The sequence below is a fragment of the Hetaerina americana genome, unplaced genomic scaffold (genome assembly GCF_022747635.1).
Source record: "Hetaerina americana unplaced genomic scaffold, ioHetAmer1.1.p SCAF_44, whole genome shotgun sequence".
Taxonomy (NCBI): domain Eukaryota; kingdom Metazoa; phylum Arthropoda; class Insecta; order Odonata; family Calopterygidae; genus Hetaerina; species Hetaerina americana.
This window is the reverse complement of record NW_027287030.1, coordinates 3,563,976-3,589,630: the sequence shown is the minus strand read 5'-3', so window position 1 is coordinate 3,589,630 and position 25,655 is coordinate 3,563,976. Positions and strand designations below refer to the sequence as shown.

At 37.1% G+C, this 25,655-nt stretch overlaps 1 protein-coding gene across 1 annotated transcript in view; it reads left to right on the top strand.

The window, feature by feature from the left end:
- The window catches only part of LOC139692909 (neuroparsin-A-like), a 32,601-nt gene extending 9,092 nt beyond the window's left edge, over window positions 1–23,509 (top strand). The window contains exon 3 of the mRNA XM_071591226.1: window positions 21,842–23,509. Within this exon, the coding sequence (XP_071447327.1) occupies window positions 21,842–21,985 (144 nt within the window). The 3' untranslated portion in view covers window positions 21,986–23,509. The remainder of the gene's footprint in view (window positions 1–21,841) is intronic.
- Window positions 23,510–25,655: the final 2,146 nt, after the last annotated feature.

Genomic DNA, 25,655 nt, shown 5'->3' with positions numbered 1-25,655 from the left:
GGTAGGAGATAATTCTCAAGAGGTTCCCTCGTTGATTTCGGTATGCACGATGTTTTTGTTCTCCGACTTCCAGAGGCTAGTGGGATTCGCCGTTTGATTCGATGAACCCTCGTGATCGCTTGCTTACCATTCCCAAGGACACGGTTTGTCGACCTCCAGAGGAATGCAGGCAGAAGAAATCGGCCAATCGAATCGCGCTTATCAGTTAGCGTGCTTGCCCGCTGTGCGTGAGAAAGATAGGCCCTAGGTATACGCATTGTTTAATTCGGTCAACATAGGGCACCATTTGACTCCGACCGTTGGCAGCTCGTTTACCTGGCATATTATTCTACCACTCTATCACAATAGTTATACAGGTACATTCATCATGGGCGGTCGATGTTTAACACTTCGAAACATTCACTGACGTGCCGAATAAGTATTTTCAAACTTACTATATTCAATACTAATCCGAAAACAGATTTAGATTTTTGGATTTTACATCGGATTATGTGAAGAATATGGCGTTAAATACAATTAAAAACAAGCAAGCCCTATGCGGAGGAACATTTATTTAGTAGTTCATGAGCATTATTTATTGATTAATTTAATTTTGATGACAGAGAATTGTCTTTTAAATACAAATATATTCGCAAATTATTCACTAAGACTCACTATAGTTTTGCTGTGTACATTTCTAGTGGAATGGAAGAGTATTATTTAGCAATTTCTTATTTTAGTAAGTTTAAAGTTTGTTCACAACATGAATAATTGAAAAAATTATGAAATTTTGATTGTGATTAAGCCAATATATTGCCGCGCGTATGAATGGAAAGCTAAACATATATACATATATATACATATACATAAACCATAAAACCATAAACACAGTAATCAACCCGAAGGTCGGTTTGGTAGGTGATGGTAGACTTCACCCAGTACTAAGCCCTATACGGCGTGTGAAATTCACACATCAGGGTAGGGGGGCAATTTCCTTTCCCTGTACCGGTTATGGTTTCCCAGGAAGATCTGGTACCCGAAAAATCACTTAGCTTGGGTTGCCCGGGAATCGAACCCGGGCCCCTCCGGTCAGCAGTCCAACGCTCTACCCCCTGGACTACCGCGACCCACACACACACACACACACATATATATATATTAGATACATACATATAAGTTATTTTAAATGTCATCTAAACATAAATATGATTTCTAATTAATCTAAGAAAATGATTGTCATTTGCTTAGATGCAAAGCACTAATTAAAAATTTACTAATGGTCATGTACCACGAGCGATTAGAACCACTGTTACGACTACGTTCGCTGATTTATATATTCCACTAGATAAAATTGGTATCAAAAGAAGAAAAGGATTAATTCATACATAATATCGGTTTCAAAAGGATACAAGGGTTAATTAATACCGACAAATAACCAGCTTATTAAATCTGAATATGAGTCGACAATACAAGTATTAGTCCGCCACACACTACTTAAATCCAAAATGCCAAAAACGGAACAAGAATGAATTGGAATGAATTCTCAGGAAATCTAAAAATTGAAGATATGTTTAGCACGGTATCTGAAAAAAACCGCACTGGGATTGAGTGTACATCGCCTAGTTTACCCTTCACGTCCTTTAGTCCGTCACACCTGCCTTCACGCAGTTCAAAACTCAAATTAGCTCCCTCTTCCCTTTTCACCTCATATTCTGCTCTCTAAATAATCTGTAACATTCCATTATCACTCATTTTTCTCTTCACCTGGCTATTTTTCTCTTTTGGATTTCACTCAGCACATTCCTTCCTCCTCCCAACATTTGTCAAGTATTTACAACTAAGTCTTTAGCCTTCCTCGCCGTACAACTTACTTTCCCTCAACTCATCTCCATATATCTTTAAAGCCTCCAAATACACGCTCATGCTCTTGCCTTTTTATCACCAAGATTCCCCAAAACAGTATCGATGAATTACTATATTACGGCAACAAGGCAGTTTATAACTTATGTCTGACTCATGTGGACGCGACGTGGAACTCATCTCCTGTATCGAGAGTAGCGGGTATATTTTAATCGAAAGCGGTTCGCCAATAACATACAAACTGTTATAAACTATTTCTACTAATAGTTGATATTGGTCACAATATCAAATAATAGTAGAAATAATTTATAAAAGTTTCTCGCGTGATGCAAGTGGAGGCCTGGCAATAAACTCAATGAGGGCAGTGGATTGACTTCATAAAAGAGTGGAATCTTGACGCAAGTATACCATATTACAGTTTTACTTTGGCGGCGGCTTTCAATGCATATAGGTATTCTTAAATTTGAGATATAACAATATTACTCCGACTTAAATGAATAGAAAACCAATTCAATGTTATTTTTTTTTACTTTAACCTCTCATGTTTTATTATTCATTTACGTGGACCAAATTCGACCTTTCTCCCCTTCAGTTATTTTATAAGATATTAATTTTGGTTTTTCTTAAGTTTATTATAAATATATGTATTTTCTGTTACGAATTACCGCTAAAAATCTGGAAAATTATAGAAGGAAGAGAAAATTTATCAGCTATAATTTCATAACCCTAGTTTTACATTACGTTTATGTATCTTACAAAGATAAAACGCATGACAAATAATTAATCTAGGATGAAATCATTAAAATGATGCATAATAAATTTTTACGTGAGAACAAAAATGTTATCTTTGATTACTCCCAGGAAATATTCAATATCCTGAGCTCTAATTAATTTCCATTTTTGCTGCTTCAAAAAGTGTACTTGAAATAGTATCACAGAGATGAAAATACATGTATCTTATAAAAATATCTCTTTTAAATTGTTCATTCTAAAAAAACAATGTACCAGCAAAGTGGCTTATTTCGAATGAGCCATGCATTTCTCAACTTATATCGTGCTAGCGAGTTAAATGACACTATTCTTTTATAACAATGTCGGGCAGATCTTACTCGGCTTTATAATCGCTAATTGCGTAAAAATCATTCGCCTTGACAGTTGATGCCTCGAAATTAATACCTCTACCCGACTGGTGCTAGAATTCGACAGTGGGCTTAGTTAAAATCGCCACGGTACGTAGATTAGGGATACTTATTCACTCACTAATAAGACGAATGTAAATGCAGCGTTAAAGTTGTTAGTTAAAAAAATACCGAAGAGAAAGGGCTTCAAGATACCAAAACGGAAAATTTTTAAAGCGAGTTGACAAACAATTAACGTCACGTGAAAGATTAATTTTCTTCTTTAAAATTCTCCAACTGATTTTAACAGATGCCGCATGCATTAATTAACATGAGATACTGTATATATTGAATGCACAAGTCCATAGATCCCATTTATTTAGACAAAAAAATTAAAAAAAATAATTGCGATTTCAGCTTACATAAAACACATTTAAAAATATGCATTTCCTTTGTACAACCACAAAAAGTATCTGAAGATTTTATTTACCGTTTCATTTTACGAAAAACAAGCCAATGACTGTTATCATTCATTTTCACTTTTATTGATCTATCATGTACGCATTTTAGTTGACATTAATACGTGATTAAGATCTCAAAATAGATTCAATAGTGAAATATCGAAACAATAATATTCACATCTCATGTGCGACCTCAAGGAATTCCTGGAATCCGAGATTTTGTCGAGTGATCAGTAACTAATCAGTAATTTCATCAAGAAAGAGTAAAACTGAAACAAAATCCCGCATAAATAGGGAACGAAACAGCTGAGAAAGCGGCAGAATCTTATCTAGGAAGCTAGAACACCCGTTTGAGCAAACAAAGCGATTGGGAAATACTGAATTAGATTAGCGTGTCATGAAAATTATACAACATGTCATGAAGGCTATCACAAGGAAAATCCATTGGAGCAAAATTTAATTGAGACGAAAGAATTGACACCGCTCATAGGAGAGTAAATATGAAGTTTTATTTTATTTACAACTGTGAGATATGGGAACGATTACAGCATCGAAAGGGAAGACCGAAGGGAAGATCGAAGCGCATGTCCCTTGGCCTTTGAAAAGCATGACGAAAATCAAACAAACTGACCGGATGACCAAAGAAGAAAATATTTCAAGACTTGAAGACAAAAGCATGTGGAAGAGAGTGAAATGAAAATGTGTGAAACTAATTCAATTTCTAAAGCAGAATAGAATAATTCCTTGAATGGAGGGAACTACGAGGCGCCTGAAGTACTTCGTGTTGTCAAGGCTCAAAATATAAATAGCAACCATCGTAGACGCGGGAAGAAGTACAACTGAAAATTGAGAAAGTGATTACAGAAAAAAGCAAGAGATCATATCAAATTTAATGAAATTCTGAATATGTATTCGAAACGCTATTGTTCTACTCCATTACCAAATTAAAATTAGCAATCTTGTTAATACCATTATAGTGTCAGAAGGAAGCGATAGAATTGGCATGCGCACTTAATTATCACTGAGAGTCAACGGCAAAAAAAAAATGAAAACAATCAATATCACCAATAATTCGTATGTCTAAGAAACGTAGGACTGTCAGAAGGAAACAAACCTTGCATTTAACTTCTTTTGAGAAATAAATCGTCTTTTCCTCTCTTCAATCATTTTAGTTTTCGAACGGAACTACGTATTCATGGCGCTTTTAGTTCCGTCCAGGAAAGAAATATGGAACGTTGCATTCAGAAACGCCACCGTTTCGCGGAAATTTCCGTTTCAAAAGAGAATATTTCACGGTTGGTCAGGTAAAAAAAATCGCGGGTAGCATTGGGACTCAGGACCGCGGAGTGTCTGATCATCTGGTCCACTCATTCATCGGCTAGCTCGTTCATGTTACAATCAAGCCTCTTCCTTACGGAGTTGGCTGAATATCCGCCGCGACTCGACCACGGTGGAAAGGGAAAAGTTTGAAGGGAGCGTCACGAGCTAAGGTCTCCCCAGGATTACAAACCCGTTAAACACGAAATTGAACTGGTTAGCTGACTTGATGATGGTAAATAGTATAGCATAAATGCTTAAAAAATAATAAATGTTTAAATAAAGAATTTACCAACAATAGGGCTGGACTTTGAATAAATGCTTCCTTTTTCAACTTCCATTCGTGATAGACATTAAGTAATCTTGATGCTATTATTTTAAAACAGTGACATTTATATATGAGCAGATTCAATATAGTTAGTTGCCCATTGACAAAAGTTAATGCTTCCCTCGAAATCAACATGGTAATACAGTAATTCTGCCAAATTGGTGCTTTAAGTCGTCAGTGGGCTTAGTTATGATTGCTCTTGTACGAAGATGAGGGGAACATATTTAGACCCTAATATGGCGAATATTAAGCAAGCATTAAAATAGTTAGGTAAAAAAATACCGAGGAGAAACGACTTCAAGATAGCAAAGAAATAGTTTCAGCATGTTTAAAAAGGTTGAGAAAGAAACAGTTGAATCATGTATCAGATTAATATGGTTTTTTAATTGATCTTATGTTTTCAGTATTTTCTACTCATTTGGCTGATTTAAAAAAATACTTATTTCATATTTTAAGCGTAAAATTACAAATTTTCCCCGTTATTTTGCAACCATTGTGATATGAACTGATGATTGGGGTGATTGATTAGGGAATAGATTTTCAGAAAATCTCATATAAATAATCAGAAAGTATTTAAAAACATCTAAAAAGTGTTCTTACCATTTCTCCAAATAAACACACTGACAGTAAAAGCATATGTAGGTTACAGTATACATTTGTTGCCACGCTGTACCTACACTGCCAGGTGTCGCTTACAGGTATCAATAGAGCAATTTGCTCCGTCCATGTACCTAGGAAAAATAAGAACTTAAACATCAAATTACTGTACAATTATCTTTTTTCTTAAGTTTTAGCCTATCGCGGAAAAGGATATTTTAGCCTAATAATCCTGATACGGACTACAGATTTGAGTGGTAACCACAACAAAGTGCTTCCCCCTCTCGTAATGGCCTTGCCTGCACGCGCGCCGGTCGGGTGAGTCACTGCGGAGTCTAACCTGGGAAGCCAGTGGGACTCGGTGTCGCGATGGATATAAAGTCCCTTTTGCTGGAAGCGACTGCTTTCATCCTTTAATTTCTTGGGGTGGTACAGTTGCGCACTTTATTCAAACGGCTGAGTCTCGACCGAATCCACCGAGCAACTTAAACTGCCTCAGGTCACTGGGGTTTGGTTTCGTGTGATATTTTGTCCGTCAAAAATTCCCGATTCAATACTTAAGTGAACATTCATTCCTTTCATGTATAATTTCAAGCGATAAAATCCCGAGGGAATATCACATGACCACTCGGCAGGGTAAGATCGTGTGTGTGTGTGTATATATATATATATATTGATGGTTTGAACGCTCTTCAGCGACGACACAGATATTTAAAAACATTGATTAAAACTTTTAAGCACAGAAATACAAAAAAAGAACACATGTGGTGTTGAGGTTTCGTCGATTCTGATGATGACGACCGTGCCGTCGCAACGTCCAAACTACATCTGCGAGTGTCATTAATTGTGGTTTCTTTGTTTAAATTTTTAATCAATGCTTATATATTCCTAAATATTTACATATTAATAGTTTACTGATCAGAGGGCAGGTTCACAACCCTGACCTGGGATCATCCTTTCTCAAAATCCAAGAGGTGAAATCCTCCGGATCACGGTACTTTTACGGAAACCTTATGGTGGGGGTTTTACTATTACTACCTAAAATATAACGGTGTGAGGTTTAATCTGTGAAAATCTAAAGTAAACGTCAGTTTGACCAAATTGATGGGATTCCTACTGAAACGATATATATGTATGTACTAACGTAAACAAAATACCCGAATTCTAGTATTTCGGTCAGCATATGACCATGGTCAGTGGGGGTATTTGGAGGACGGTACACAAGTACGAATTGAGATTTATCAATCGTGAGTAAATTTGTGTTTTAGCATTTTTGTGTTTTTAACCGTCATGCCTACTCACTACTTAACCCTCTGAACTCGTACATCGTATTCTACACATAGGAATTACAGACAGAATCCGTTACAACTTTGGTTACAATTCCCTTACTTTTGCTCACAGTGGCACTTTGATTAAAGTTTTAAAGAAAATTGACCCACCCTGCGTTGATATATGTGTTATAAATTAACTCTGGCCATAACTTAACCTGCTGGAGGGATTATATAACCACTGGTACCTTGTTTGCTGAGGAATCCGCAGGCGGTCCAGTTTCCAGGGCGACCCCATGTCTGCCTTCGGCGGGGAAAGGCTCGGTCTCCGGTCGTTAACACCCCATCTCGCCTCCCTCCACGTCGTCGTATTTACACCCTCGTTATTTTGTGCTCCTCCCGTTATCTTCTCTACCCCCAACCACCCCATATCCCTCCGCTCCCTCTTTCCTTTCGTGGGCGGTGCAGCAGAAGGGCGAAATGTGACCTTTGGTGGGTTCAGTCTTGGGGCCGTGGCACTCTTCGAGTCACGATGGACATTCAGGAGCTTAATCGGGGGGAACTAAGGACGTGTCCAATCGGCCCATGAATCGACGAATAGGGTTGAAACCTGGGCGTATTTTCAAAAATTTCAATTAATTGGGAAATGGTGTACTTTGTCGTCGCATGATGGTCTGTAAACCATCAGATTCTTCGATTCAAAGCCGGCGGCAGTCTTACGGCATGACGAAGAAGAAATTTGGCATCGGTTGAGTAAAAAAAACGTACTGAGAAAAATGTTTCATATTATTCCCACAGACCTAGAAAAAAGTGCTTTAAATTATTGATTCCTACAAGATTTTGATTGGATCTAGTTTTTTTGGTTCCAAAGATAACGGAGTAAAATTTTTCTTGTCACAAACTTGTTCTGAATAATGCGTTTAAGATATTAAACCTGTTAAAGTAAGCTTTTCGAGTATTCATGTTATCTTCTACATGTCTCGATGAGTTTTTACTCTTCACCTGATTTTACTTTCTTCTTCGTTTTGTCGTAACTTTCACTTTCCATCTTGCTGTACATCTCATACTTCCTCTACCCCACTTACTACCAACATTCTCCTCCCAAAACTAACTTCAAAATACTAATAACATTTTTTCCACCCATCATTTAACCCTGTTTTGAATTTCCCTAAGCAACTCCCTCTCTTAACTCAGCATATTTAAAATTTCAACGTTTTTCTTCCTCTACAACCAACTTATTTCCTCCATTCTCCGCCACTAGCATCTCGAAAGCCTCCAATCTACATTTATCTTCTTACCTCAAATATTCATCTTCTTGCCTTGCTGGGTTTTAGATTCATATAATGGTGCTCAAAAGTTTTGCTAATATTTTCTTCATAATCTTTAAATAGTTCAACTATCATCAATTTCGCTTTTTTCAATACATTTTGTACAAATGCAGTTTTTCTTCGAATTCCTTCAGTGATATACTCATTTTTCCTTTGAAATACTGTATAAATATGCTACTGAACTGCTTAAAATTTTCTAACTTATTAGCTGCTACTTTAATTTGTAACTAATGTTAGCTTTCCTGTCTCTCGAAAATCTCATGATCTTTGTTTTCTTGTAATCGTGGCAACGGGGAAGCATCTCATTTATATTTCTCAGGATAATAAGTATTCAATTGTGTTACCAAAACTTTTGGATTCCCTTGACTTGAATTCAAATTTGTACTTAATCGAATTTGGCCAATATTTTTCCACATAATTTCGAGCAAAATATTCAAAAGTTAACAAAATAACCATCTGTTTGTGTATGTTTTAGCACACCATCCACGATTCGATTTTATAAAATTACCGTCCTGAACACTTCATCTCATTCAGTCAATGATTTCCCATTTTCCTCCACATTTTTCACTACGCTTCACATATTTGTCCCTGTCTAACTTAATTGCAGGCTATCCTTTTGCTGTTTCTTTTTTCATATTAAAATGTCGAATAATTTTCTGGCTGAAATATTATGTTAATTCTCTTAGCGTTCCGACTCCTTATTCGGGTGACAATTTGTTATTTTTTATTCAAACACATTTATCACTAAACTCTCTCCACCTATCTCTGGAGTGATAAAAGTTTGCGTTGGACAGTGACGTAGTAAGGGGCGGTCCCATTAGACCTATGTTTCCCAAAGTTGGCCCCTCAAGAATAGTAATTACAAACGGTAATTTCATGCTTAGTGCGATTTATTTTTGGGTAAAGAAAAATGCTATAAAATGTATCTCCCAGTAATTTGTCCCTCACAGAAATACTTAACTTAGTTATGAATTTGTGCATTTTAAAATACAAAAAAATATTAATATATCTTTTTTTATCGAATGCAACCATATTACTCGTATTTCAAACGCTACCAATTCCCGGTTTTTAGGACAAATTCAACTTATACAACACATTTTTATTCATTTCTCCTCAAATGGAGGGAATAAAGGCGATTAGGTGCATGCGGGAGAGTACATGGATAGGTAATAAATAGATTAGCGTACACTATTGACGAAAACTTAAGTTTGGACAGAAAAAACGGAAAAAAGAGACGAACGAAATTAATTTCTGACAGCACTACTGCCGCGTGGGATAAGTCGCGATCTGCTCGCCTGAGGTCGTTCGAGGGCATGAACCGCAGATTGCAAGGTCATCTGAACTATATTCGCCTTGAACTAAGTGTGCAATATATTTATTCGCCGCAAATCTCTCAGATTGCCTGCGTGCAGATTGGCCCGAGACCTCCTCGTGTCTCTTGTTTCTGTGGTTTCCTGCGATTTTCCTCGTCTCGTGAATTGCTTATCAAGGAAAAAAAGGTCGATTACCAAGTAAAGGCACAATTTTTAATAATTTTAGTTAGTTATCTCTCAGTTTATTTTCATTCAAATTTCTTAAAGCCTAAAAACATTTATTATTTACCATTTTCAACTACATCATTGGCATCCAAAACAATTAAGAAGAATGCTGCTTGCGAAGCTATTGTCACGCCAACGGCATTTGGGCATTTTTTGTGATGTTGATACCTTAAATCAAGACTCTGTGGCTTTCGAGCTATGAGTGGCGATGATCGTCATTATGCCAGGTAAAGATGGGAGTTCAAGATAAAAAGACTTTTATAATAGATTAATTCAGGAGCTCTAAATCCATGGTGAGATAGTACGCGCGAGGAGGTTTATATAGGATATAGGAGGTTTTGCCCACGAGTCGTGACATACCTTACCTCATTGCTGTAATGTTTTGTTGCAAATTTGTCTTATATTCGTAATCAATGTTCATTCCATTTTGACTCAAGTATCAACCACGATTGAATAATGATTTATATTTTTGGCGAAATATCAACATCATTCATAAATAGATACCATTTCCAGTAAGTCAAAGGGCTACACTCATTACTTACCGCATATTAGAATCAGCGTGACAGGTATGATACGAGAGTATGAGTCATCATACAACTAAGTAAAAGAAATTCTCAAAAGTAGTAAGGATAATATAAATATTAAATTAGGGGGACATAAACTAGGACAGTTCCTCTATTCGGGAAGTGTTTCGGATGAGGGTAAATAGAGTGGAGTGGGCATTGAAAGAACAATTGCATTTGGCAGCGAAACGTTTAGAAAGAGATGAGAGTTTTTGTCAGGCAACTTCAGCGAGGATGCAAAGAAGATAAGAGTGAAAACCTTAACATGGAGGGTATATATGCATATGGTTCAGAAAAATTGGTCGTTGAGGCAGGAAGATAAGCGTAGATTGAATGCCTTTGAGATGTGAGCACAGAAATGAATGGAGAAAATAGAATGGACGGAAATAAAAGTAAACGATAAAGTTTTAGGCATGGTATTGGGAGAGAGATATCTAATGGGAGAAATGCGAAGAAAGCAGGACATTCAGATGAAGTATATACTGAGAGATAACAGGGTACCGCAGACTGTGTTATGTAGGGGAGAATACTTGGAAATCGAGGTATTGGGAGGAATTGAATAGATATTTTGAATAAAAGTTAAAGAGATTTAAGGTATACGGCGTTAAATAATGAGTTAGTATTAATGAAAGTGTGAGGTACATGGGAATGTTTTGTCATGATATTTAAACCTTAAGAGTTCAGTAGTTAGGAATAGCGTGAAGTCACATGGAATATCAAAAATCTAGCCGGTAGTCCAGTACATTAAATTATCATTTATCCAATAGAAATAGAAATAAATTTTTACTATTTGTCTCCACTAACGCACAGCGCCCGATTTCAAAATTACAACTAAATCTCATCAGGTGTTCTTCCTCTATATTTTATATTCAAGTGTTTAAATGAAACTCATTACAGCAAAATATTACCTTTTCTGTTTTAATATGTCATCATCTGTCTATGGAAAGTTAGGGAACGTACGGTCTGTGAAAACGTATTAGATGCATTTGCTCTCTTTATCAAACCTAGCTAACCAGCAACATTCTCCCGTCTATCGCTGCCATTAATATTCCATTATTCACTCTCCACTTTCTCCTCTGCACTCAATTTTTTCAATCATCTTTGGATCCATACCTGTAGCTTCCTCCATTCTCCAACCATATTTATTACTTTTTCGTTGGCCTTCCTTTTGGTCAAACATACTTTTTTCATTATTCTTCACGCCCAACAATCGAATCCTTTTCATCTAAGGCCATCCTCTTGCCTTTAACAACAGTTTAGGGAACCATTGGTCGCAAATAACCTCAGTTGTCCGTCGCTCCCTCTAATAGCCATTACTTTTCAGATCAGCATAATCTGTCTTGTTGTGGTGGTGGTCTATCGTATAAATGTTTATGGTTCAGTTTTGCTCCCCCCTTTTTCGTTTACCAAAGAATCATTTTAGTCGATGACATTAACACGAGAAATTTTTTAATTGGCAAAATTAACACTTGTTTTGAGCTGTATTTACGCGAGCGTTCATAAAAATTTTCACGTTTTTCGAGATTTTTTCAGTGAATGCTTTTTTTCCATTTCCCTTCCTTTCCCCTTCCTTATCCCTTACCTATCCCACCTGGTGCTTGCACCCCCTGCCACACACCTATTTGGTGGACTGCGGGGTATTAATGTAGTGGTAGCTTATCGCTTTCATAATTCTGCACGATTGATGGACGAGGGTGGCCTGAAAAGTTTCCTAACTAACAAAGATACAAAACATTTTTTCTACAATTTCCTGACATTTCCTCAAATTTCCTAAAATTTTCTGAAATTCCCTGAAATTTTCCGAAATTTCCCTTTCTTTTCAGACCACTTTTTAGACCACCCTCGTTTATGTAGTCTCCACAAATCTTTCCTATTGATTTTCAGCTAACTTACGAGGGTGGTCTGAAAAGTTTCCGACTTAAGAAAATTTCAGAAAAAATGTCTTGTATATTTTTTTGGTCGGAAAATTTTCAGACCACCACCCTCATCTTGCCATCAGGGCCTTCTTTATTCAGAATGTTTCTTCCGACGATGCACTTCTTCTAATGTCCCCAGCAAAACGCTCGTTTCCTTCAAAATACTCCTCCCAGATATGCTAACCAGCTTTCGGTTTAAAAACTTGAAGATGATATATAAAGTTATGGGGGATGCCCAAAATCGTTTCCTTGGTGACGAGAGAGGCGGTCGCCGTGGGAACGGGTGTCTTCCATTGCTGTCAACAAATCCCACACGTCGCGTTGCCTTGCCTCCAATCACAGCCGATGAAGCCGTATTTATCTCACAGCTCGAAGTGGAGCGCGGTGGCGTGCGGCTATCGCCCTCCATAAACATGGTCCACAAAATATTTGTCCATCTCGTAAGAATGCCATAAAGTTGTCGTAGACTTTGAAACTGCAGATAAAAGGACAATTAATTGTCCTAAAAAGCGAACTTTGAGAAAGAGCCAATCGGAATTGCAACATAACAACGGAATAACGTGGGTCAAAGAATCGGTGTTTTCCGTAAGTTCTTACAAAATCGTTTTTCCACGACAAGTTTTCATTCGTTCGGATTCTCCTGTAAGGGAAATAATAATCTTGCGTGCGGTCCAAATTATTTAATTTTAAATGTTTCTAGAAAGTGTATTGTCAGATTTGAAGTTGCAGATCGAATGGAAAAAATAGTTCCTCGTCGAATATTAGCTAATCTTTTATTGAAGATGGTCAATAGAGTCTTCTCACATAATCGGATGTTATTCCAGAACTCGAAATACAACATTTCACCTAATTTCTATAAGTTTTTCAGGTTATCGTTCTGATATGCCAGATTACCTAGTAAAATTAATGCTAGCAGGTGAAAAACATTATTTAAAGCACTGGAAAAATAACAACATCAGAATATGCCTGATAAAAAATTCCAATAAATTGCGGGAGATAACACAATAGTAACTTTTAAAGGAGTTGTCCGCTAAAGGTGCATTTCAATGCAACGAATCCAGGGCGTAAAAATCATTCGAAATCCTGGTCAAGGCGAATGATTTTCACACTCTGCAATTGGTGTATTTTAATGCCTGTTGAGGTCATGTTTATGAATGTATGTCTCTGTCTGTAAGTGACCAATGGGAAAGAAATGATTTTTAATTGAAGGTAGGCTTCATTCACGTGAAATATATTCTATCACTGCCAATTTTGTTGTTCCAAACAATTAAAACAGAATTTCAATTGGTACATATGTACAAGTGGTTACAAATCGGTGAGCTATACACTGTACTTAATAAGGATCATTTATTTGGAAGGTGGTTTTTAGAGAACGAATTTAGAAAAAGCATAAAATGAAATTGCGCGCTGAACGACGCATAATTGGAACGGCAAAATCTCTTTCTTCCCCCGACAAAAGTAGTGACATATTTAGAATTCCATGTCATCGGTAAATATTTACTGCACCATCCTCAGCTTAAGTTGGCCACTAATATGAAAATCTTCAACTACCTAAATATAAATATGTGCATATTGCGCCAAATAAACGTTAATCAACCCGAGGTTTGGTAAAAGACTTACTTACTACACACTGCTCTCCACTCTCTTACTTACTTGTATACACTGCTCTCCCAACGTTCGCCCTCTTGTAATGGCCTTCAATATACCACTACCATTCAATATTTCCTCTGTCTACTTTTCTTTGACTTGTTTCGATCTCCTCCTGTAACTTCCTCTCTTCCCTCAGTCTATTTGAATTCTCTGCATTTTTCTTTCTTTATGCCCAATTAATGGTCTCCATTCTTCATCACACCAACATCATAAAAACCTCCTCTCATCCTTTTTCCTCAAACCCCAGGTCACGTCCATGATATACTTCCTTCCATGTCAAAGTTTTTACCTAACTTTTTATCCAAATCTTTACTCAGGGTTTTCGTCACCGATTGCCTTTTTCTTCTTGTAAATTCCCCTTTTGCTTATGCAATTCTATTCCGAAAGTCCAATTAAAATGGGTATTTCCCCTAAAATACTACTCAGGTACATGAACCGTTCCATATATATATTCTTTTTTTGCCTCCCATCTCCATGATGATGATATATATATATATATATATATATATATATATATATATATATATATATATATATATATATATATATATATATATATATATATATATATATATATATGTATATACAAAAAAAATTTAAATATATATATATATATCACTTGTTCAGATCGATCATATATATTATATATATTTATTTATATTTACATATATTTATATATAAACTCATCATTTGCTATGAGAGAGGAAACTTGCGGAGAAGTTTATTCGTAGCAAAATTATCTTGTTTCTCTTCTAGAATTGCCCTTTGTCATTACTTTACCCCAAAATTGTTCAGTGCGGACGTTCCAAAAGTTTCGCGCGAATATTTTTCATCAGTTTTGACGTGAGTCAGAATCGTTAAATTCCTCGACACCTGACTAAGTGTCCGTGAGACCATATGTCTAGAACGCCTTGGTCTCATCTGCAGTGACTTCCCTTATCCGAAGGCACACACATGAGCAAACACACACCCTTTATCAACCCAACTGGAGTCGGGAGACGAACGGAACGTCAACATTGATATAAAGGCATAGAGAGAGAGAGAGGGAGAGAGAGAGAAACATTTAACGCATTGTTTGCCCACCACCCTCCCACAAACAACATTCTGCCAACTAAAAATATGTTCAATCCAACCTTTAAGGGCACATTTTTCCATTACCTCCTCGTATTAACAAGTCACTTACTTGATAGACGCCTGCCTCACTTCAATACCATTCGGTCTGGTCTGTATCAGGTCTTGCTCAGCTTTCACACCCTTCCTATCGTTTTTTTTGTTCTTCCATTCGAGGACAAGGAGAGAGAGAGAGGAGGAAGGTCGTTCACAAAAGGATCTTGAGGAGGTGCGAAGGGTGGAAGCGAATGACCTACCATGTTTTTTCCGGTCGAAAATCACGAAATTCCTCCCCCGGGCCCCCCTCCATTCTCTCTCCCACCCCATCCCCCCGAACTTCCCCGCATTAGATAACCGGGGCAAGAATAACGCCGCCCCGTCGTGCTCTCGCTTCGGCCTTTGAGAGGGGGTGGACGGAGTGCGGGGGATGAACACATAACCTTTGGACGGCTGGTCTCGAACGCCGACAGACGGTTCCTATGCAGCCCAGTGGCGGCGGAAACTGGGTGTTTTGACAACTGCCGTGCGGCATCTTACTGCTACCCTCTATATCTGTCCCTGTCTGTCCGCGGAAACATTCCGAGCCGGTTAAATAACTCCCTCAAACGCCCTTCCTCATCCTCCTCTCTCACTCTCTTTCCCAGATTAAACATTCCTCCCTCGATCCCCATTCTATGGAAAGCCTTCGGAGCGCTGCCCAGCGTGAGCTCGAGGAAGATTCACATCGTCTCCGACGGCTTGCAGTGAGTGATCACTCGCAACTCGAAACCAAAAGTTTTCAAGCATATTATTATTTGTTTTTCGAGTTTCACCCTCGCGAAATTCGAGCGGGAAATTTGCCACTTACTTCGACACCCTAGGGCTTCCTTTTTGGTTTGGCTCTCAATAATAGGCTCAAAAGTTTGCAACCTAGTGCATACAGCTGAAATGCATCATATAAGTCTTTCAAAAAATTAGGATATGATTTTTCATTCATTTGAAAATAGAAGAAACATTTATTTTTCCGTGGATATTAAGACTCAGGAAAACGTCTTCAAAAGGAACATGAAGAGAGCTGCTTTCCATCTAAATGGACAAGCTTAAATGATATTCTTTATAAAATTTTTGAAATCACTCGTTTGTCCAAGGATTTCACACAAATGATTATTACCATTATCTATAGCTGAACTTAGGTTTAAATAATTGTTGTGGGTAGGTTGGAAATGTCGCAAAAGCACACGAAAAAAATTTCGGAAAAGTGGCCAATTTTGATTCCAGAAAAAAACTTCCAATGATATATGAACAAAATTGGAATCGATTATTAAACAAAATCCATTTAGGGGATAACAATTAAGGATCCGCTGTTTTCTCGGGTGAATCCTTGGGGTTGGACCCGACCTTATTCCCTGTTAACCTTTTGATATTAGATTCGTTTTTAGGGTCTCTTTTAAATGCTTGGACCCCTAATATCGCCTGCCGGATGGGACACATAAAAAGGACGAACACAATATTATATATTTTTTCACTTGTGATCTGCTTACTTCCGCCTTCCCCACCTCTTACTATGTTCGTCCTTTATATGTGTTCCTATCCCTTTTCCTTATTTCTATTTCCATGTGAATGAATATTTGTTCGCCTTATGGCAGCATTTCGTGTTTGAATGTGTGTGTGTGTATGTATGTATGTGTATATATATATATGTATGTATATATATATATATATATATATATATGTATATATATATATATGTTATATATATATACACACACACACACAGATGTAGATTTTTAAAATATAGAAAGACAAAGAAAGGACCATCACATATGTAGTTTTGACTTTGCGACGGCACGACCGTCGTCATCAGATTCTGATGACGACGGTCGTGCCGTCGTAACGTCAAAACTACATATGCTAGTGTCTTTTCTTTGTCTTTGTATGTTTTCAAAGTCTACATCTGTGTTTTTATATATTTGTGCGTCGCCGAAGAGTCTTTTATATATAATAACAGAAACTTCGAAACAGAACGCTCTTCGGCGACATCGCAAATGTATAAAAACATTAATTAAGATGTTTAAACACAGAAAACACAAAGAAAGTACACTGGCATATGTGATTATCCTCCCGAAAGACATAAGGTATTCAAGCACTTAAACTATTTAAGGTATCCTTGATATATTCTATCCTTTAAGATAAAGACACCAAATGTTTTTCAGTGTTTATAAATCTGTCATAATGAGTGAGTCGACACTAATGGCCTTGAAGACGAATCTGGTATGGAAACGCCGGTAGAAATGAAGAACTTTTCCGCTTTACATTGCCGTTACATTATCTGCACAAAGTTTCTCTTTAAAGTTGTCGATATCTCTTATCAGCTTGTGTTGCGTAACTGTCTTTTTCAAAATTTCAAGAGGTCGCTGCACTCTGTTTTAATACCAAAAAGATATCGTAAGGTGCTTCTTTTATATTTCAGTTTTCGCTTATGCTTTTCGTTAGATGGATCTGACGGGCCATCAAGTCAAAAATGATGAAAACAGCTTGTCAGTTTTTTCGAGGGAGATGAATCATGTGAATAGAATAGACCGATTTTATTTTCTGCAATCATAGAGGTAAATGATTTGGTAGAAATATTGTCAAAAAATAAATATGTTATAAACGCGTTCATAAGACGATTTCAAATACTTTTTAAAATTTTCACGTTCGCAAAAAGGGATAATCATGAGTAATTGAAATACTCTATCAGGTCGTATTGGAAGCAAAAGTTGAATTAAACAACCGATTCTACGTGTACCAGGGGACAAATCGAATCGCACACGTCTCCCACCCCCCGTTCAAATGACAGGGGGTGGGAGAATTTGTCCCGCTCTCCTCCGGCGACTTTACTATGTGCAATTCCGATGTTTGAGTTTTTCCCTCTCCACTATTTGAACCGTAAATCGGTAACAGAGATAAGATGGTCCAGAAGGAAGACCGTTAAACGATTCACAAGGAATGCGACGCGGTTTAATTTTGTCCCCTTGATCTCTTCTGTTTGGATAAGGCACGTGGTTCTTCATCATGCATGTGCCAATTGGACGGAATAACAGCATCACCCTTTATTGCAACGCTTTTCTATTGGATTGTGTACATTTTGTCTTCCTTCCTTAAAAACACTTGGAATCATTTACCCTATCTACGAGTGGTTGATATCCGAGGCGGAAATTTTTTTTTGGCTCCACGTTTTCCGTTAGTGTAAAATGAAAACCACAATCTGGAAAGACATTCATTTGCGAAAGAATGTTCTCTATTGTCCAGAAATATTTTGCGAGAAGACGATGACATATGATACCTTTTTATGCAGTACCGTTCTAATCGGTGGCAGACATTTTTCAGTGGTACCTCGATCCCTACTTGAGGTGCTTCGTGAAGAGCACTTTGAGTACGCCGTCCGTCGGATGGGACGTTAAACTACGGTCCCCATGGCGCCTTTTGTTAAGAGTAAGCTAATGCCGACGCCGCGTTTCTCTCCACTCTTCCACTTTTCTTGTCCATCCCTAATGGCGCAAATGACCTCAGCTGTCGGTGACCTCCTCTAAAACTACCACTACCCATGTCAGACATCCTCGGAGCAGCTTCCAGGGTAATATATAGCTAAGCTGAAGCTGCCTTTTTGAATTGTGCATAATATATTCAAGGAAAGCCGTAGTAGTTTGTTCTCTTCTGTGGCATTTTATGTTAATGGAAGACAAGTAAATGTAATAATTAATGTTCATTATTGTAAGGGTTCAAGGGAAAAAGGTCAAAGTAAAACATGGATGCATAATCTTCATTGACTAGACCAGACCGCTAAGGTTTAGGATGGCTATTTCATATATTAAAATAAAATTTCTAAGCGTATTGCTCCACGAATGAAGGTCGTCATTCGGAATTGGCGATGAATGACTTCGCGGAGTCTCTTGCCTCACCATGGCCTCTAATCAAGTCCCAAATGGAAACGACTGCCCCGACCTTGTCCCATTAAATATCTTTTTCAAGAGCGTACCCTTGATACAGATAAATGAAAAAGAAATTTCATAAAATATTTTTGGATCCATCCAACGAAAATTTATTTTCATCCAGTCACGCTAATATCATCATCTCACAAGTTGTCTGTCTAATAAAGGTAGGTTTTAAATTGGACTTAAAAACTATTCAGACCAACCTTTAGAATCTCCATGCGTAGCAGTGCTCCTAAAACTTTCCTGTCTTTTGTTTAAATTTTGTTTAATAATATCATCTTATTTAAGATTTCTTTCTTAGTTCTACTTTCAATTCAATTAATTTTATCTGTTCTACTACAGACACTCATTAAAATTCTTCAATCCTTGCAATACTTTTGCTTCAAGTCACTCTGTAATGCTATTTAATTTATTTCCTCCCGAGTATATTTAGAAAAGAAATATATTTGCCAGGGTATTTGTGGTGGTATAATGGTTCTTCCCATTGAAAGCTTAGAAAGATTCTTTCCCTTGAAGTCGAACTTTAAAGTTATGCTCATACTTTTTATGTGGTTAGCTCAAGTTCTAAAGTGACATAATTTTTCTTTCGGAATAGGGAGTAAATAGAAAGATATCATTGAGTTTAAAGCACATGGGCACTCTTTATGAATGCAATGCATAAAAGATGCTCGTTCTGCACCATAGATGCCTGGACTGTACAGTGCCCAAGGTTCGTATAACTGCCGCCAGGGTGAGAACCGTTTTCAATACTTAAAATGGCGTCATTTAGTGTATAAGGAAAGGATGACCAACCCTGTTTATATTCATCGTCAATTGAATGAGTGAGACAAGTGGGGCTGGTAAGACAGTGGAAGTTAAGTTTTCCTCGGTCTTCTGACCTTTCAAAAAATAACATATAATTGAATGATCAATTTAACTGTCAAAGAAATGCATAGAACACGCTAGGAATCTGCGTAGGGACAAAAAAGGCACACTTTAAGTGATATAGTTTCCTTGTTAAATGCAGTGAACTGTCGACTACTTGACATGAAATTTATACAGGTTTTGTTCGTTAATAAAGCTTGGTTAACGCGCTATGTTATCTATAATGTATTTATCCAACTGTGTATTTATATAATTCCAAATTTCATTCAATTATGTGGTGCCCTGGAACTAAATTTACAAATTCTGGATAGTTATGACATATTTCACATTAAGAGCCTATCGGGAAAACAGTTCGGAGATCATGACCCGACCAGAACAATATCCACTCAGTTATTTGGCCAATGCTATCCCACGGATAATTAAATACGTTTTCAACTCTTTGTCCAAGTGGATTGCATGTAGTACACTTATTAATTATTTAAGCTTTTCGATATCAACTAATATAGACGTTAATTATACTGGATGACCTAAATTTGCTAATGATATTTTTGAATCAAATGAAATAATTGAATTCTCCATCAACTCCGTACGCGAATATACGCGAATCATATTGTTAAAAATACTACATCCGTTAGGTGCGACTGGCACGCGCCCAAAGTTCTGTCATGTTAATTAAATGCATATAATTTCTCAATTCTATACTCAACGGAATCATAGAAAATTAACCGAAATCATAAACACAAAAACAAGTCCGGATGCTCAAAGAATTTAGAAAAGTAACGAGAACTATCATTGGGTCGGTATTTGTACGGATTTGATGATAGTGGGATTAAATGTGCACTGATATAGAAACTTAATTATATGTTTCAATGCTTTTATGGCTGCAGGTGAGTCAAGTTAAAAGGATAAAAAAAGGTTTTGATTGGCTTTTTCCTGTTCTTTTACGCGTTACCTGCGAGCTGAATGAAGCCAAACAAATTTCATAAGAATATTCAAAGGTTTATGCTAACGTATTTTCTTACCACATATATATCTAAAGCAGCCATTATTTTTCAAACTTCTCTCTCCCCATAATTGTCTCTACTGAAAAATGCGTGATTGGTATAAGCGCAACGTGTAAAAAGTATGTAAAATCGACCTTTTCAACCTTGATCCATGTGAAATCCACAGAATTAATGAATTGTCAAAGATAAATGCTTACTGAATTATAAAAATAAATGTACATTTACTTAAATATGCTATGTGAGAATCCATACCCTAATATTTTCTCCAGTACAATGGTATTCATGCTCTCTTGAATATATTTCATCATAGATGATGAAATAATATAAAACTAACAAGTACTTCTCCCAGCCTGCTAATTTATCAACATTACCAATCCTCCTCTTCCTACCTCAACCGATCCTTACTTTCCTCCCTCCCTCCTCTTCCCCTCCGTCCAGAACTTTATATACTGTGTTTGATTTGTATTTTAACCTGATGATGTTATACCATAACGAAACCTAGGTCGTAAATTAAATGTTTTTATGTGGAAAAGCCAAGTGCTTTAATTTTAAGTTCAATATGAAGAATTTCCACCAAGTGACGCCAGAAACTGTTTTATTTGTCAAGTACTTTAGCATGATTTATGTTCATTCCCCATGGTTCATCAGGGATACTGAACGAATTGCATGAGGGTCTCTCTGTTACCTCAAACTGATTGCAAAGGGAACGATTCCTTAACTATGACTTGAAAATGTTTTCTGTGAAATGTTCAATAATCTCCTTATTTCTCGTGCAATTATTATTTCGCCTATTCTAACTTCAGATTCTCTTGAAGATTTTCACGCAAAGGTTTTTTTTTGGCTTCGCATGACTAAAAAACTACTTCACTTGAAATCTGTTTATCATGTTTTTTTTAAGCGTATTTAAATGCAAATGTTCACCTTCCTTTGTTTTAAACGCACACTTCATGTCATTTTTTTTCTCTCTCTCTTCCTTTCTACTCGCAGGGTCCAGGGCAAAGGTGTGGAGGGAAATTTAACATGTTCGGAATGTGCGGAGACGGAACTTTCTGCTACTGCAACCGCTGTACTGGCTGCTCCCTGGTGAAGCACGACTGCTACACCACCTCGAATGCTGCAAAGTGCGTCTGAATGGGGATATATGCAAAAACACTCCGCTCTCTCTCTCTTTCTCCTGACCTTGTCTACTCTCCAAACCCACCACCACCTGCACCAAATCCCATCGCCCCAAGTCCAAAACTCCCTCTTCCACAAACTCCACGTACACCTCAGCAGCGCCAAAAAAATAATTTTCCTTAAAAAAATAAAGGCGCTCACAAGCACACAAAACACAACGGCGACGGAGAGCGAAGGTTTTTGCAATGCGCGCTGAAGAACGCGCCTTCATCAGTATTATTAATTGGATAAGGGAGATATTGTATTATGTTTTCAAGAAAACGAAGGGTAAAAAAACGTTGGAAATTTTCTCGGATCACATTCGTCCACTTATGGAGGCAAGATATAACGCAACACCTATCCGAAAAAGAGATTTGAAGGGAGACATTTGTTTGATTCGAACGCTGTTTCATAATGGCTAACTGGTGAAGCATTTAATAGAGTTTTGTTTCAAAAAAACGATGAAAAATAAGAGCAAATTGGACTCCATTTGCCTCTCTTTGTCTAATTTAGGTTTTTTTGAATTCTTCAGTTGCCTATATCGCGGTTGATGAAAGCATTCGCGTCATCATGCCTGTATTTCTTTTAGCGATCAAGTGTTGTTTGACGAACGCGGCAACGTCGCGTGGCCTAACCACGTTGCCAAGTTTCCGGCGAAATCCTTCTCTCAAGCGGCTCCTCAAAAGCTTTAATTTTCCAAATGATCTCACCTGATCCCATCTCCGCGTTCATTCATTACGTCAACCGCCACACACAACCCTTTCTTCAAGTGATCTGATCTGTGTTCACTTCTGTCCCATGTTAATGCCTTCCCATTTTTAATAACTCAATGAGTGACCAGCGAGATTCTTCGTACGCTAAAAATGAATTGCGACCCCATTGAAGTATTTATTTGTTTTATTTCTGTTGTGTATGTTTCGCTATTTTTGTGTTTGGTTGTTTATATTTGTTTCCTCTCTCTCCCTCCCTCTCTCTCTGTTGGCTGTAGATGCCAAAAAAGCAAGCTTGTAGTTCGCTTCAGATTTGAATCTGAGTTCTTGTCTCTTTTTTCATGTGGTGTTGTGACGAGCAGAGTGCGTAAGGATGCGTGCAGCATTTATTAATTTCGTAAAGTTGTCAAAATGTAACGCGGGAGGCAAGAAAGCCTTAGAAGCATGTAACAAAAGAATCATTGCAGGCATTTATTTTTTTTAACCACAACACACTGAAATAGATTGTTGAAAAATATTGTGAAAATTATTTTGTCAAGTTTTTTTTTACTGTTTCAATTGTCAAAGCAACAGGAAGTTTGAAACAATAAATTCACGATTTGGACGCGCACAGTGGCGACGTTCTTCTTTATTTGTGGACTTGCTCCGTGAAGTGTCTGTCTGTCTCCTTATGAATACTGAAAGCACTTATATGTATGTAACTAATCAACTATATGCTCTCCTGTGACCGCAGAGAAAAAAATGAAAAGAAACCAGAATTGAAGAGAAATAAATTCTGATCACCAGAAAATGTGTCTTCAATCTTTCATTCCAAAGTGCGAACACCATGAATGTGCATTATGGCAATTTACGCCTCCCCAGCATTCCTTTTCCTCTTCCTCAACGCCGAAGATTCTCAGAGAGTAAGTCGCTGCAGGAAATAAAAGATAAAAATGTCTTAAGTTCCAAATAAACTTGTAATTGACCTTGTAATAATTAAATAATATTTAAATTTTTGAATTTCAAAAATATTAAGGTTATATAGTACCCTGAAAGCCGCCGCTAGGGCCTGTGACATATTGTGATAACACACCAGACGACTTTTGGCGCAAAATACTTCCCCCCTCCTTAGCGCGGTCGGACAGTTTGTGGGAAAAATGACATTAAATTTTTTAATTTCTTAAGAAAACTTTTCTACACTTAATCTCTGTAATTTTATTCGCATGATCTCTTCTACCGTATTGCAATGTGGTCAATAGTACATTTCCAACATCATTGCTAAAGATACACCCTTCCAATTTATACAAGAGATTTCATCTTTTATGCGGAGATTGCGATAGCTAATTATTTTTAAGAAAAATCATTAAACATTACATTATCAACATCAAAATAAACATTTTTAATTTTATCGATTAAATAAAAATATTTTTAACCGGTGCTTTCGACAGCAAATCATTGTTAGCACCTTTTATTATTATTTCCATCATCACAATGTGGCAACTTCAAATCGTAAAAATCGTTGCATTATGTGATTCACATTGGAGTGCGATTTCGTTTAAGTTACTGTCGCGGCATGTTTTTCAGTTTCTTCGAATTTATTTTCATAACTTCCTCGGTTTCAAAGCCGAAAAGTGAAAGTGTATCCCAAAATAAAACTTTTATTCAATCGGTAGTGTTCCCCACCTTTACTCAACCCCTAATCACCTTAAAATTTGGGGTTTTCATATAATCGAAAATCATTTTCATATTATTCGGCCATTAATTTGGTACTCCTTCCGTGGCCATCATATTTAAAGCATCACAGACTCAATCCTTGGCAAGAAAAAAGATCCGTACAGGGAAATTTTTGATCACGGAAGCATATAAGTAACATTGTAACATTTATCCATATTACGAGCCACAATACGATGAAGATGGAGATGAAGGAAATCTAAACGGTAAGTATATAGCAAAGAGGAATGAAGAGCAATCCGATGAGTACCTAATTTTCTGTTAAGTGAATCATCCATTGCTATCGTTGCTAGTTGCATATTTGATATTTTCGCCTACTTTGTTAGGAAAAAGCGTTATTTAACACTACGCTATGTTGTCCAATTTAACTGCGTCTAAGTTCGTTGAATTATTAAGAAAGGCGATTTCATTTTGTAATTTTTGAGTTGGCACTTCCTGTTAATTTTGATCATTCCCACAATTTATTTGACCCTATTTTTAATGGTCGTCCATAAAAAATTTAAAATAAGGATTTATTAGATCAAACTGAATGTGTTAGGAAAGGAATTCTACTGTCAAATCAATGATTGTATTTGGCACTAGATTCTTCTCTCACTATGCGGAATATTTGAATTGGGTTGAAGGCTTTCTGCAAGAGCGGGAACAGAGGGCAGTCATTGACAGCGCTGGTTCCGACTGCGTACGAGTGGCCACGAGTGTACTTCATAAAACTGTAATCTGTGGGCCGTTGCTTTTCTTGATTTTTTCACGATTTTAACCGCGAAGTGGTAAGTAAGATGATGATGTTTGCAGATGACACGGCTATATATCGGGAGATATCTGGGGATAAAGATCGTTTATTATTCATTATTCGTGATGACTTAACATCTCCCGCCACACACCCCTGCGGCGGCTTGCGGGGTATTATGCAGATGTAGATGAGTGAAAAATTTATAGCTGGAAAATTCATTTTAACTAAGTTCATCCCGGTTTAAAATTAAGAGAAGAAAAATTTAGATATTAAGTTAGACAATTGCTATAGAATATCCAATCATTTTGTTGGATATAAATAATATTTTACTGAATTAAGGCCAATCATTTTCTCCATCTTCAAATTATCAGACTACCGTTGGGCTTGCCTTTGTGACACCCTTCAGGATTCCTTAAAAGGTGGGCACCTGGGGTTGAGATTTTAATCAGGGTAGTAAAGAAGGAATTTGTTGTTGGTAAAAATAGGTTTTTATCCT